The 13,984-nt window shown below is 39.2% G+C and overlaps 3 protein-coding genes across 5 annotated transcripts in view; 1 reads left to right on the top strand and 2 right to left on the bottom strand.

The window, feature by feature from the left end:
* The window catches only part of LOC103470370 (transforming acidic coiled-coil-containing protein 1), a 34,521-nt gene extending 34,209 nt beyond the window's left edge, over nucleotides 1-312 (bottom strand). The window contains exon 1 of the mRNA XM_008418775.3: nucleotides 187-312. Within this exon, the coding sequence (XP_008416997.1) occupies nucleotides 187-251 (65 nt within the window). The 5' untranslated portion in view covers nucleotides 252-312. The remainder of the gene's footprint in view (nucleotides 1-186) is intronic.
* Nucleotides 313-802: 490 nt separating this feature from the next.
* Nucleotides 803-12,688, bottom strand: ddhd2 (DDHD domain containing 2). 2 transcript variants are annotated; one of them, XM_017306777.2, is made up of 18 exons: nucleotides 12,536-12,688; nucleotides 10,782-10,974; nucleotides 9,460-9,653; nucleotides 9,238-9,327; nucleotides 8,533-8,653; nucleotides 8,350-8,439; nucleotides 8,087-8,228; nucleotides 7,748-7,956; nucleotides 7,585-7,646; nucleotides 7,377-7,496; nucleotides 6,996-7,091; nucleotides 6,638-6,805; nucleotides 6,524-6,550; nucleotides 5,996-6,151; nucleotides 5,462-5,564; nucleotides 5,222-5,380; nucleotides 2,654-2,825; nucleotides 803-2,552 (listed from the first exon to the last, which is right to left on the bottom strand). In XM_017306777.2, the coding sequence occupies exons 1-18, from the start codon at nucleotides 12,686-12,688 to the stop codon at nucleotides 2,471-2,473; spliced, it is 2,337 nt and encodes a 778-aa protein (XP_017162266.1). In that variant the 3' UTR covers nucleotides 803-2,470. The 2 variants fall into 2 exon arrangements, with proteins under 2 accessions (XP_017162266.1, XP_008417002.1); XM_008418780.3 differs by lacking the exon at nucleotides 6,524-6,550.
* The window catches only part of LOC103470371 (clustered mitochondria protein homolog), a 16,858-nt gene continuing 15,534 nt past the window's right edge, over nucleotides 12,661-13,984 (top strand). The window contains exon 1 of one of the 2 annotated variants that reach the window (XM_008418778.2): nucleotides 12,661-12,768. The gene's annotated coding sequence lies outside the window, so the exon portion shown is untranslated. The other variant, XM_008418779.3, reaches the window with a different exon arrangement.

Genomic DNA, 13,984 nt, shown 5'->3' with positions numbered 1-13,984 from the left:
TGAAATATTCAGAACTTACTCATCAGCTGTGCCTCGTTACAGTCTGTTGACAAGCACGGGGTCGAAGCTTAATACTTTGTGTTTCTAAGTTTCGATAAATACAATTTATTTTACTTTTATACAATGAACTTTAAAGGAATAAATGGAACAAAAATCTATAAATGAAAACGTTCCAGTCAAACTTGCCTGATGGTCTCAAAACTCCTGCAGACTCCCCAGCTGCAAGCAATCACATCCGCTCTACTGCGCATGCTCCAGTTTTACCAATAATTAGGCGCTCGATGAGCGATTTTCAAGAATTTACTTTTTGTTGGCCCACTTTCTTTCTGTTGGCATTAGTACCAAACAAATATTTAAAAACATTATATAGATGACTGGATGTAAAAAAGATCAGCCAAGAACAAAACCACATTCAAAATGTAAAAGAGCGCCACTTAAGATCTGTTATATATTTAGTTTGTTTGTTAAAAATAGAAATAAGAGATTCAAAGCTATCTTTGGCTTCTAAACCAAATTCTATTTAAGAGGTGTAGATGAAATTTAAAAAATATTAAATAATGCTAATAATGACTTGTAGATATTGAGGATATGTGAATTTTGTAACTCAAAAGCCAAAACTGAAACTATAATCTGACAAATCAAAGATAAAGCACACAGTAATTTCAGAAACTGCTTACTTTAAATTTGGAAATTACCGTTCTTTTTTTTTCACATTTTGTAAATGCCTTGAAACATATTGAGATACTGGATATGAGAATAAAATGATTTAAATAACCTCTAAAAAAAACAACACCAACACAAATACACAATGATATCTTTATTATGGCACATAAGACAAGTATTCACATTTATAAAGCTATGTATTTAAAGAGAATATCACCTTTCTGGCCTGAATAGGTGACCGTCAGAACTCAACGTGAGAGGATTACGTTGAGTTAGAACACTGCTGTTACTGAAATGACACTGAAATTTTAAATATTATAGTGAAATGTTTGTGCTTTCTTAACAAGAAAACAAGCAACCTCAGTAGATTTATTTCTCAATGATTTCGTCCAAAAAACTCTGAACAATTTACAGCTTTGGTGCCAGGCTGTGGTTCCGCTATCAGTGCATATAAAACAAGTAATATACATTTATGTCATAATGACAAAAAGGCTTGGAACGTTAGCGGTGTGGGACTGTTTTTCCAAAATACTCATAACTTTCCTATAAAATAAACTGAAACTACTGGAAGATAACACTTTTCTTTTTATGTAGCAGAATAAATAACAAATATTTTTATTGCTTGTTGCTTGAAACACATCTGAATTGTATGGATATCAAAAAGCAGGGGAATCTAACTTTTAAACAGAAATACATGCAGCAGAGACATGACAGAAAATTTATTTATTCATGAAAACTAGACTGACATGGAAATGGGTATAATTTTAAGTAAACATAAAAAAAAGTCTATTTAATAGCATTCTGTTTCTAAATCAACAATATAAAGCATGTATTGCTGGTCTGAACTTGAGATAAAATTGTCCCAACTTGGAGCACTGGTAGCCTTTTTGTAAAATCTATACAAACCTACTTTGTAGTAGATACAAAACGGAGATAAGTTGCATAATGCATAACAAAGAGACAATCCTGTTGTCTGCTGAGGAACCCTCCTTTCCACACTACAACAACTCTTCATAAGGATTTATACTTTAGATTCCTGTGTTAAATATAACCAAATACAAATATAAACAAACATTCGGCTAAACAGGAAAGGTGCACTGTATTTTGGATTACGTAGCACTGTATGCAAATTGAGAGGAGATGAGTGTAGTTAGCATTAATGAATAATTAAAATAAATGAGTGGCAGCTTTAGGCTTCAAGCTGTTTATTACATCAGTAGAATAATTATAGCTGCCAAAGAAAACTTGTAACAGAAACAAAACCTTCATTGTTAAACAGAAAACAAAAAACCTCAGCCGTTTCTTATGGGGCAATATACATTTTTGGTCAACGCAGACTAAAGTGACTAAAGATCAGATAATTGTATTTATAAATCTCTTTTTTCCACAGAATGGCAAAGAAATGACAGCTGAAAATGAACTAAACTCTCACATGCATTTTAAGTAATTAAGATCATAATCTTTCTTTACACGACCACGAAGTCATGCCAAATGTGAAAGTGCTAATAAATTATGACATCACGTCAAAAAAAAGTGCATCGTTTTGATCTCGAAAAACTCGCAGAATTAAATTGAAATATTTGGACTGCAGGAATGGCAGGAGAGCCGCCACTACGGCAAACAAGCTTTTGACAAACACACGTAAACCAAGATCACCCGGCTGCTGCAAACCATCCAGGCAGCAGGCCGGTAAAACATAGACGGTAAGGCATTCTGGAGAGGATTGTCTGTCAGTTTCCGGCTCCGTCGGCTGTCCTTCACTTTCAGATAACGGTCACAAGAGCAGATCTTCATTCACACTAATTTGCTACTGTTGCGGCTGTTCAAAAGCCACACCGAGGTTGTCGTAAATCTCTCTCAGCAGCAGCAAAGCCGCGTCCTCAGATTCCCTGACACACACAGATCATTTGTGTGAGTGACAGGAAAACCAAAATAGAAAATTCAGCGACATATGAGCACAACTGTAGCAGTGCAGGTATTTGTGACTCACCAGTAACAGAGGTGAGACTGGATGGCAAACAAGTATTCGTTGAAGCTCTCGATGGGTTTCTCCTGGAGCACGTAGTCGATCCGCCGCCCTCCATTCAGCATCCCCATTTCAATCTCGGGTTGTTCGGCCTGCTCCGCTGACACTGAGCACTCGGCTTCTGTGCATACTCCCGCTGCGACAGAAGGCAATACAAAGAGAGATTTTACACGAAGACATCAAACTGTGAGCAGCAGCAGCGTCCGTCTGATCTGACCCACAAAGAGAATCAAAGAGGAAAAGGGCGGCTAGGTTAGTCGTTAATGTTAAGATCATTGATAAACTGGATAAAATCCTGGCAGGTCGAAGGCTCAGACAAAAAAAAAATAATGTAGAAATGATGTTTACAGTTTGAATGAAAAATTAGTTACAACTAATCCGAGGATCTGGGATTTCAAACTGCAGTCTTGCTACTTTTAGATGCATCTCAGCTTCAGAAAACCTGAATCAAATAATTATGCTATTACCGGGATTGGAGGAAAATGACTGCATGCGGAGGAGACGAGTCCACCATGTGATCCAGGTGTGCTGGACGACGGCACTAAAGTAACTAAAGATGAATAGCCTCTGCATCACCAACACACTTCAGCAGAGCAACAACACCCAGAAACAAACCCAGTAATAGATCATAATAGAGCTAATGAGCTATTACTTTAACTTTCATTACTAATAGTTAACATAATCTTACTTTTGTAGACAAATCTCTGGTGATCCACTCTTCCCTGTCATTATCACACACCCTAGCTTGAGAAACATTGCAGACTTATCCAGTCAATTTGCTGATTCAGCAGTACTTCGCATGTCATTGCATGTGACGGTGCAGATGACAGGTAGCTGTGAATCACGCTGGGTCATTAATTCCTGAATTACCTTCTTAGCATATTAACAGGTTCTTCATCAGCCATTTCTTTGATTCAGCTTTGTCAAAACTGGGAAACACAGAAAACGTGTAGGACGGCTTGACGGCGTGAGCTGGACACCCTCGATCTAAAACATCTTAAAACTGGACAAAACAGCCGCTGTCGGATGTTCACTAGGGCCGAGAACCCAAAGAGAATATATATTATCACTCATAAGTATTATTACCTCCAGAACAAAACATAATAAATTGCACTGACACTAAACAAAATTAAATTAAAGCTACAACAATCATTTTTCACAGAAACTCACAAACATAATATAAAAACAGAAGAGAAAAAATGTTAAGAGACAGTACAAAAAGCCTGAAATGGGTATAAATATTCTGGTTATTTCGAGGAAATGAGAGAGAAGGCGCTTAAATAACAGGAATATCATGTAGCAAGTAGCAGGAATTTAGCTGGAATGTGCTTCACAGTAAGTCACAGAACATGCTTTGTTGTTCCTGAGACAGTACATGCTGCTAGCATCCCAATAGTTTTCCCAGCTAGTTCTGATAATCCACTATACAAGTAGTGACTTGCAATAATGTGGTGAAAATCCTATTTTCAACTTTCAAGAAAATCATATAACATGTGCAAATGAAAAACAATAAATTTGCTTCTAGGGATGGACAGAAAGGGAAGAAAAACATGACTGTGAAATGAACTCTTTTCTCTGAACTGCTGTACCTTAAAGACATCTAATGATCTGACAGACTTTCCTCATTACATGACTGAATATGCACCAACATGTAGGAACATATAGATTAAAGTGAAGTCTTGCCTACAGCTAATTACTTACTTAGAAAAACAACTGAGCTCACATAAAAATGTGCTTTAGGCCAGATCCTGCAATGGATTATGATGTTGACGATCAGCGAAGCTGCGAGTGAATTGAGCCAATGAGAACCTCCAGGTGGAAAGGCATGCATGGGCCTGAGGGAGGCTTCAGTAAATTAAACTTTCAGTTAAAATGACAACTTGTTCAGCAGGTGGTAAACTCGTGACGCACAGGGAGAGGAGAAGAAGACAAGCAGCAAAAACCTGTGGTGATAATCACAACCATTACGTAAGACCCCCTCTCTGAGCATGTGCAAAGATAAAACATTGAAGATGAACGGATTTTTTTCCTCTATAAAGCTTTACCACAAGGTATCTAACAGGTAAAGACAAGGCAATAGTGCTTAATTTGCTTTGTTAGTATAGAAAGAAACTAGAAGACAAATTACACAAACTCAGGCTGTCGCCAAATCTTCAGGAGATCACTGCGATTACTCTTAGCGTAAACTGAATCATCAATATGATCAAAGTGGTAAAACTGAATTGTTTTACTTTCTATCCTGGCTTACCTTTTAGGTAAAGCCTGTGAAGGGCCTTTGGCCACTCCTGCATTCTAGTCCAAAAATCTGTACATTTGTCCTCCCTCTAAACAGCAGCAGTCTCTACTGAAACTGGAGTTCGCAGTAAGAAGGCAAGAGGCGTGCACAGCAGTAAAACAACAGAGAGGAGAGAAGGCAGCAGCATGCAGAGAGGAGTGAGAAGGATTCAAGAACAGTGGGTTGGACACCAGCATGTCCTCTCTCAGACAGCAGCCAACGTGAACCAAGTCAAACCCAGCAGAAGGGTTTGGTACCTTGATCCTCCTGGGGGGTCGTGTCATTTGTCGCTTCCCCCTCTTCCGCTGGAGGTAGTGCAGCTACTGGTCTGGTAAAGGACTGCCACGCCGTCCGCAATGATCCCAAAACGTTGTTCCTCAAATCCATACTCATTCTGGTTATGCTGTCTTTAAGCTCTACGGGAGACGAAGAATTACAGGTGAACATTAAACAATTGTTTCTGATTGTGCAGATGAACAAAAGGAAAACTGTCTTACCAAGGTGCATCCTCTTTCGGCCTTTGTGGTGCGGTATAAGCATCGGCTCCAGATCCACCTCCGAAACAATCATGGGCTCGATCCGATAGGCAACAGGGTCATACTAAATGGGGATTGAGACAACACAAGACGAATGCAGCTTTTGAGATGACAAGCTCTCATTTAAGCCTTTAAAACAGAAGTTTTCTAAATTGATATGAGCTGAATTAACATCAAATGGAGGCAACAAGCAGGTCTTGACGCTCAATTCCAGTTTTTTGCTGAAATCCGAATTTTTTACATGGTCGTTCATACTTAAGGCATATTAAACATGAAACGTTCAAAAGGTTCAATGCTAAAAAGGCAGTCTGTTCATTTTAAAAGCATTCAATACTCAGGTTAAAACATAAAACTTTGAAAATAAAAGACAGAAGGAAAAAAAAGCCAGAAATATGTTTAAAAACCTTTCCTTACTGTATTTTCCTTTTCCATGGAAAACTGCTTAAATCAAACGTCAACGCTTTAGAAACCATGAAGGGACCACAAGATACTCACTGGATGGTAGATGTTGTAGAAGCTCTTGCAGGTTGGGAATGAGTAGTTTGGATCGATGCGTTTCAGGCCTCGCACAGTCAGGAACATTCCAATCGGAGACCCAAAAGCAAAAAATGTCTCAGGATAAAACGCCAGCTGAGGGTAATCGATGCACACCTGTGGGAGTAGAGACAGGAGCAGAAATGGGAGGTAGTGTGAGAAGTTAGCTAAAGTGAAACTTACAGAAACATGTAGGTCATTTACAACTGATGGACTCGTTTCTTCAGTGAAGTCGAGAATGAAGAGATGACCACTCATGCAGCGTAATACAAACGTATGAGCACAGATACAGAGTGTGTTTTTGGGTACAACGCTTCGCTTTTTGTTTGAGCAAACTGTAACAGAGTCATGGGGATTTCTATAAAAAGCTGTCACTTCAGTTCAGTTGCCAAGATTGCACTGTGTGCAAAGGAAACATCAAGTCAGAGTGAGGTCAAGCACATCAAGAGACAAGGTCTGAGGAGAACGTGGACACCATGTGAGACACACCTGTCCCTTGGCTATGCCTCCATTGGACTTTCCAGGCAAGCAGGGAGAGGGAAAAATCAGCAACGGGTGACGCAACAAAGCAAATTCTACAGTATTCGTGTGCTTGTTTGCTACCTGTCCGATGCCGACATCAAAGTATTCGTAGTCCACAGCACCGGTGGTAGAAGGCTTGTTGTGGAGGGAGGATTCCTGGCCCGGCAGTTCTGAAGACTGGATGCCCTCACTGGTAACCTGAGGTGGACCGGACTCCGAGGTCTGATGCCCTGGTGCCATGTTATAGTCCTTATAGAGCAGAAGTCATCCAACTTTGTAAATAACACCAAAAACAAAACAGCAAATGCTAAAAAAATTTATAAAATTACTAACTGCCTGTTTCTCACAGATTTATCCATTATTCCTTACAATACATGATAAGTAGGGTTAAATATAAAAAGTAACACATCCTAAACCCTACACCTGAGTAATGGCTGACCTCTGGAAGCCTCTTCTTCCTGATGTAGTGTAAAATCTTCTTTCGGGGTCCAAGAGGAATTCCTAAATTTCGAAGATCACTGTCTTGGCAGAGAGCCTAAAGAAAATTATTTTAAAAATGTGGTTTTCAAAATTTGTACCGTATGCATAATCCAAAGGTGCCACTCCTGTATTTCTAGTTGTGCAATACTCATTTGACTTGTACAAAGATTTGCAGAAGGATTCATACCCAGTGAACTTATGAACAACCACAAAATTCAGCGTTGTATCAAATCCCATCAAATCCCAATAATTACATTGACGTGTGTGGCTGTAATTTAACAAAAGTTCAAAGTGTTTGAATACTTTTTCATAACAGTCTATGGGTTGATGCTTGTGATACCAGTGATTCCATGTCGACATTTTCTGCCAGTAGAGTTTGCAGGTACTGCTGAAGGTCCAATTTAGTCAGCATCTGCTCCAGCGTGTCACTGTTCAGAGCAGAGTGTTCTCCTGACGGTACCTTAAAAAACAGAAGAGATTCTCTTAGGAGTGTGCTTTACAAAACAGAAAATAAGATGAAGACATTCATAGTAAGTTCAATGTCATACTCCGTCTCTTGCTCTGGATCTGTTCCTCTGATTGGTTAGCAGGTCAAACAGGATCAGAGAACCTGAGTGACATCAGAGATTACACAATTTAGTAAAAAAAAAAAACTTTGCAGGTGGCACCTGCATGTGAATGTTTGTGATTCTGTGTTGGTAAAACTCTGACCCAAGCTGTGTCCTATGACAGAAACTTTTCCATCAAACTCTGGGCGTCTCTGCTTAAAGAGGGCATGCAGCCGGTTGACTTCTGAGGCCACTGTGTCCACTATTGTCTGGCAGTAGGTGGGGCTGTTGTAGAAAAATAAGTCCAGCAGAGTGTCGTTGGTGAAATGCCGGAGGCGGCTGATGCTGGGCAGAGTGATCCTTTGAATGTCCCTAAAATATGGGAAAAGAGGATGGAAACAAAAACAAGAGCACAGATTAATTATTATTATTGTTTTTAGCAGCTGTGACAGAAGTTTTTTCTTTTTTTTTTTTTATCATTTCTGCTCGTCAGGTTACGTACTCATCCACACCGGTGGCATCCCCGTGCAGAGCGCTGTGCCAGTTGACAGGAAGGAACTCAACTCGACCCACGTGGCCTTCCTGCTGCGAACGCCTGTAGTGGGAGGCCAGGAGGGACAGCGAAACACTCCGGAAGTCATTCACTGAAAACAGATGAAAATCAAACCGAGTCATTGATGCACATTTAAGAAAATTCTTGCGCAACTACACACACGCACACACACACGCACGCACGCACACACACACACACACACACAGACTCACCGCACTGTACGATGGATCTAAAGCGTAAATCACATGCTGGACCAATCCCATGTACCATAAAGACCAGGTGATCCACCTTCTCCGGTTCACCTGAAAACAAACCGACATGATGAGAGCAGGTTCTAGCCTCCTGGCAATGCGTTTGTCCTTCTTTATGATCTGACAGCTAAAGAACACACACACCCTCAGGTATTTCTACAGAAATGCTCTCCACTCCCCTCTTGACTGTACAAGGCCGTAACTGGTCCGACGGAGATGAAGCCCACTCATCCTGCAATCCTATTGGCTGATAGTGCATTATCAGCTGAGAAAGGGACAAAAACAAACGGTGAGGAGGGACCCATGAAGCTCATTTAAAAATCTTTTGTTTTGATTGTTTAAAAAGAAAAATTAAACACTTTTTTGAGCATGTTTTGCTTTACATGTGTCCTTACATCAGCATTATTTAGATAAGGAGAAAATGCATTTATCAAAAGAAAAGTAAAAAAAAAATCAATGTCAAACAGTTTTATTTCTCTGGAAAGACATTTAATTACAGGTAGAAATCAAAAATAAATGACAATAAATGACAAAAATGTCTTAAATCTGAAGCAAAAGACCCCATTCCCTAAAGCTAGGGTAATGGTTGATCTCTAAGAGGTCAACCATTACCACCTTGCCGTCTCTCACATTGATCCAAGGGAAGTTTGTCCCACTCCTTACTCTCAGCTGTGAGACATTTGAAAGGTCTATAGCATATGCAGCCCATTTCAAATCACCCTGCAGTATCTCATTGAGATCCATGTCTTTGTTTCAACAGAGGACTTTCCTTTTCTTTTATAAACCAAATAAACCACATTTTCTTTACAGCTATAAAATCCAGTATAGGATCTACATCCTGAACCTCACCTTAGGGTTGTGCAAGATGACGGTTTCTCCAGTGGGAAAGTCCAGCTTCCTTTTCCATTCATCTAAGGTCACTGCTATCATATAGGCTTCCTGAAAACTCAGCGTAGTTGAGATGGATTATTGGTGGGAGAAAATAGCATGCATGTCACAAGCCAAAGTTGGAGAGTAAAGAAAGTCTGAAGTTAAAAAAAAAAAAAAGCAAAAAAATGTATGTGAGATTACCTCCAAACGTTTGCTGAACTCCTCAGAGTAAGGAAAGAATCTTGTGTCTTTATCTCCTTTGTAGAACCAGGTGCAGCGGCGGACCTCAGCGGGAGGATGTTCCCAATAGACAGCAAAGCGCATCCTCTCCTTGATATGTACATCGTAGCGCTCCCCTTCCACGGCAACCACGATGTCCTCTTCCTGTTCTCTTACTGCAAAAAAAAAAGGGAAATTATCTATTGTTTCTATTTCAAAAAGGTTAAAAAGTAAGTATTCCAGTACTTTTTCTCTGGTAATAAATAAATATATCAACCGATTGTTAAAAAATCAGATTTTTTTCACAATTGACTAAACTATTGTACTGTATCAAACAATATTCTTCAGTAAAAATAGCTCCAAAGACAATAAAATACAATAAAAAAATACTATATTTATAAAGGCCTTCATTACTGTTATTCCAGGCTTTTTTTTTTACAACATGCCAATGACTTTTGGAAAGCATTTGTCAAAGGAAGCGATTATAACTTGACCCAACCACTGAACCTGTCGACATTTACGATTCTAGATAAATGTCGTCTAGAAAAATTATGCTTCTAGATTTTTCCTTAGTTAACTGACATTTATAGTTATATGAATTACAAATTTAGGGGGTTGAAGTTACACTAAAAATTAGGTTTAGTGCGTACCTTGGTTCTAACGTCCCATTTCAGTCATGGGTTTGATTCGGGGGAACGTTTCCTTTTCCATTACGACTGACTTAGTAAGAAACCTTAATAATCCCAGAAAGCAGACTTCAGTGTCAGCTGGGAGAGCTCTCTCTGTTGTTTCGGTGTTGCATTTCAATATTGCGCAGATACAACATGAAATTTTGTACTTTAGTTTCACACAGTACTATATTCATTCTGTAAACGTGCGTGCCCAGACACAGGTGGTGTAACTACATGTACTGCTTCACCCCTAGTAGACACTTATATAAGGACCAATTAAATTCAGACTAGAAATGGAACATTTATCCACATTTCAATTTCACTACAGATGCTTAAATATTTATTACAGTGTAATTCATCAAAAACCCACCCAGAAACAAAAGTTCGCCTGACAGGACAGTGTCCAAACATTTAGAGACAATTGCTTTAAAGGGGAGGAAGATGTGTCAACTGGACTTTGCTTCAAGGATCACAGGACTGTTTTACAATTGTATTCCCCCCCCCAACACCGATTTGCAAGGAAAGAAAAACATGCTGAACACTTCCATTATAACATAACTTTAGGTCAAACAGCTAATAGTATTTATAATGACATAATAACAGTTTATGTCTAAGGTACTTATTGTTCATTACCAGTATTGAAAGCATTTTCTAGTTTGTCAGAGTCCTCTCTACTGAAGGGATGCCAGAACTCGCTGTCATCTGCCTGACGACAGAAGAACCAGTGAGGCTGCACCTCTTGGTACGGAGGTGGCACTGACTCCATGTCCAGCATCTCAAAAGAGGAGGCAGAGGAAGGAGAAACCTCATCCAAAACAGGAGAAATCTGAAGAAAATTGAAAAACAGCAATTTGATCAAAATCTAAAAGCATTACCTGCTATGGATAGTTATTTTGTGTCTTCCTTTTTGCAGAGCGGTTCACCGGTCAACCCTTGCGGTAAGTACCATGAGAATAATCTGAACAATGTCCGCGCCCTCCTACTAAAACCCCATCAAGTGAGCTCAGACCATTACATAAAGCAAAGGGCAGTCAGGAAACAAAAGATCAGACCACCTCTGGATCAAACCAACAAAGCCTTGTTGTATTCTTCCCTTGTCTACAAGCTTTGTCTTGTCTGTTCTGCTGGTTCCAAGGTGGCCACCGCTTGTAAACAATTTCTTTCCACAGACTTTCTTATGCCTCCAAAACAATACAACCACTAATACGGCTCCTGTTTCAGCGTGCCGAACGGTAGAGCCTGCCACCGTTTGACACAACGTTAACCCACAGTGCGCAACTGCCAGATCATTCGAGTTGTTTACACTTTCCCAATCTTATTAAATAAGCATTCGCACAAAGCAGGAGTACATGTTTTGGAAAGATTGAGAAACTGGAATGTGATTGGAAAATACTTCCTAAGAAATAAATCCCACTGATTCCTTGAAAAGTTTTACTTTTTGTAGGTGCATTATTAATGAGCTGCAGCTAAACAGCTAATATGTTTTAAAGTTCTGGAAAATAACAAACTCAGGACTGGTAATTAAAAATGCTCCAGCGCAGGTGTGGGTATGTGCTGTGTTTGCTGTCCCTTATGGAGCCCTAGCCATGTCCAACATTTTACAGAGTGTGAACATCATAAAAGGAGGGGCAGCATGTGATGTCCATTTTTCTCCAATCCCCAAATAGAAGCTCACAGTTTCTTGTTTAACTTGCGGTCATGCACTAAAGCCAAAATGCTCAAAGTTACATTTGTTCAACAAAGCATGTTTTCTGGCAAAAAAAATTACTAATCTCTTTATTTCTCACGGCTTATGTCATTATTGCAACATTTACCAGTATCATAATTTTTTTGTTTGTTTAGCTAACATCATGCAGTCTGAGGCTGAACATTTTGTGAGCCTAACCTTTTACATTTTAGGATGGAAAAAAAAGATAATCAAATGAGCTTAAAGTTTTCCATGTCTGACTAAATGCATTTCTGCTTCACTTAACTCCAAATATTTTCATTAGTTCAGTAACTACCTGTAATAAGCTAATTATTTAAGCATTTTCTTGGCAATTTTACGCCTAGACAGGCAGTACATGTAGTGTCAAAACAAGAACTAATGGAGAATCCCATGTTTATTGATAATGATGACTAGAAGGTGAGTTGGGAATGTTACAGAGATGCCTTAGTATATATTTTTTCAAAACAGATTAATTAAACCCAGAAGCATCTGTAGAAAATAAAACAGGACATCTATATAAACACATTCAGTTATGGAAGCGAAACATGCTTCCATAACTTCATAAAGCATTTTGCAATCATGCAAAATGCTTTATGAAGAAGGACAGAAAATAAACATACTACAAGGTCTAAAATACAACCATTTGCATCGTTATATGAAATCCCATCTGCAGCCTCACCTGTGCCTCAGGAAGAGACAGCTCGGCCTCGCTGGCCTCAGTTGTGTTGCATGTTGCAGCAGTCTGAGTAGGGTTGTCAAAGTCGTCCTGGGTGGTGATGTTGTTTGGGGCAGCCTGAGAAAGACCCCCTCTGTCACCTTCACTGGATGACATCGGTCCGATCCTCAGCTCTTACCTGAGGGGTGGAGCACTGTCACAGGACCTGGAACAGCCATATGCGCATAGAGTAACAGGTAAACAGACGACTACTGCATTACCTGATGTTATCTTGAAAGAGCATAATAGATGGTGAAGCTGAGAAACAAGACAGATTAACAGCGACTAACACCTTACTTAGAGTTTTAACGTGAGGTGTTAACTCCTAATCGTCTGATTTAAAGCCTCCTTAACTTCTGCCCTGTAAGTAAGTGTATTGAAATGGAGGTAAACAGTTTGGTTTCGATCAAATATAAGGGACGCATTATACACCAGAGAATTTTTCGGAATAGCCTTAAACACGACTAGCTAATTTTAACCTTCACGCAAGTTTTGGCCCTAAATGTTTTAAATGACTCGGAAAAAACCCAAAACAAACATAACGTTCAGGCCACGGGTTGGCGAGTGTCATGCTAGCTGAGAAACAGCGACACAACAGCTACGTTCTTTATTTTCTTATCTTCCAGATGTTTCAACATCACGACATTAACGGGCATTAAATAACTGACAAAAACTCACCGCGACCGTCTCATATAGACCGAAAACAAACGGCTTGTGCGGACGTTATGTTGCTCGGTTTAGCTAATGCGGCTAGCTAAGGAAAGCCTCCTGTCAACTCAGCTGCTGTCAAGATATGTTTAGGTGTCGTCGGAAATACGAAAATTATAAGTCAAACGTTTTCCGACAGATTTAGCCTACAAAGCAAACAAAAACATAACAATATTAGTTAACATAAAGTACGTTTAAAATGAATCTTTTCTAAAAGTTATACGTGGAATGTAAAGGACGATAAATGCTATTTTAAAAGGAGTTGATGCAAAGAGCGGATTTTCTAAACCATTACACAACTGTACATTTTTCAGGGGGATAATATTTCACCGTAACATAAGTGGCAGATTAGTTATATAATAATAATGATAATCAACAGAAGGTGAAAACATTTAAAAACATTCACCCTTTTAAAATATTTTTACTTACAAGAAACTTTAAAGGTAACATCGATAAAAGCAAGATTGCAGGTGTCATCAAAACTGTAAATTACTCCGTACATACGCTTATTTGTGCAGTAAAAACAAAGAGTGAATGTATAAAGGGGAAAAGCCAAATTGCTGACACCCACTCCAGTCTTAAATTTAGGAAAGAAAATTGTGGGATTCATTTGCTAAGTGATTTATTCAGATTTATTTTGGATTTTAGGCATTTCACCTCTTTGCCATTTCATGTTCTTGTAGTTTGAGTATGTTACTTCACCTC

This window comes from Poecilia reticulata, chromosome 9 (assembly GCF_904066995.2).
Source record: "Poecilia reticulata chromosome 9, P_reticulata-male-v2, whole genome shotgun sequence".
Lineage (NCBI taxonomy): Eukaryota > Metazoa > Chordata > Actinopteri > Cyprinodontiformes > Poeciliidae > Poecilia > Poecilia reticulata.
The sequence above is the reverse complement of the archived record's forward strand: the minus strand, read 5'-3'. Positions and strand labels throughout refer to the sequence as shown.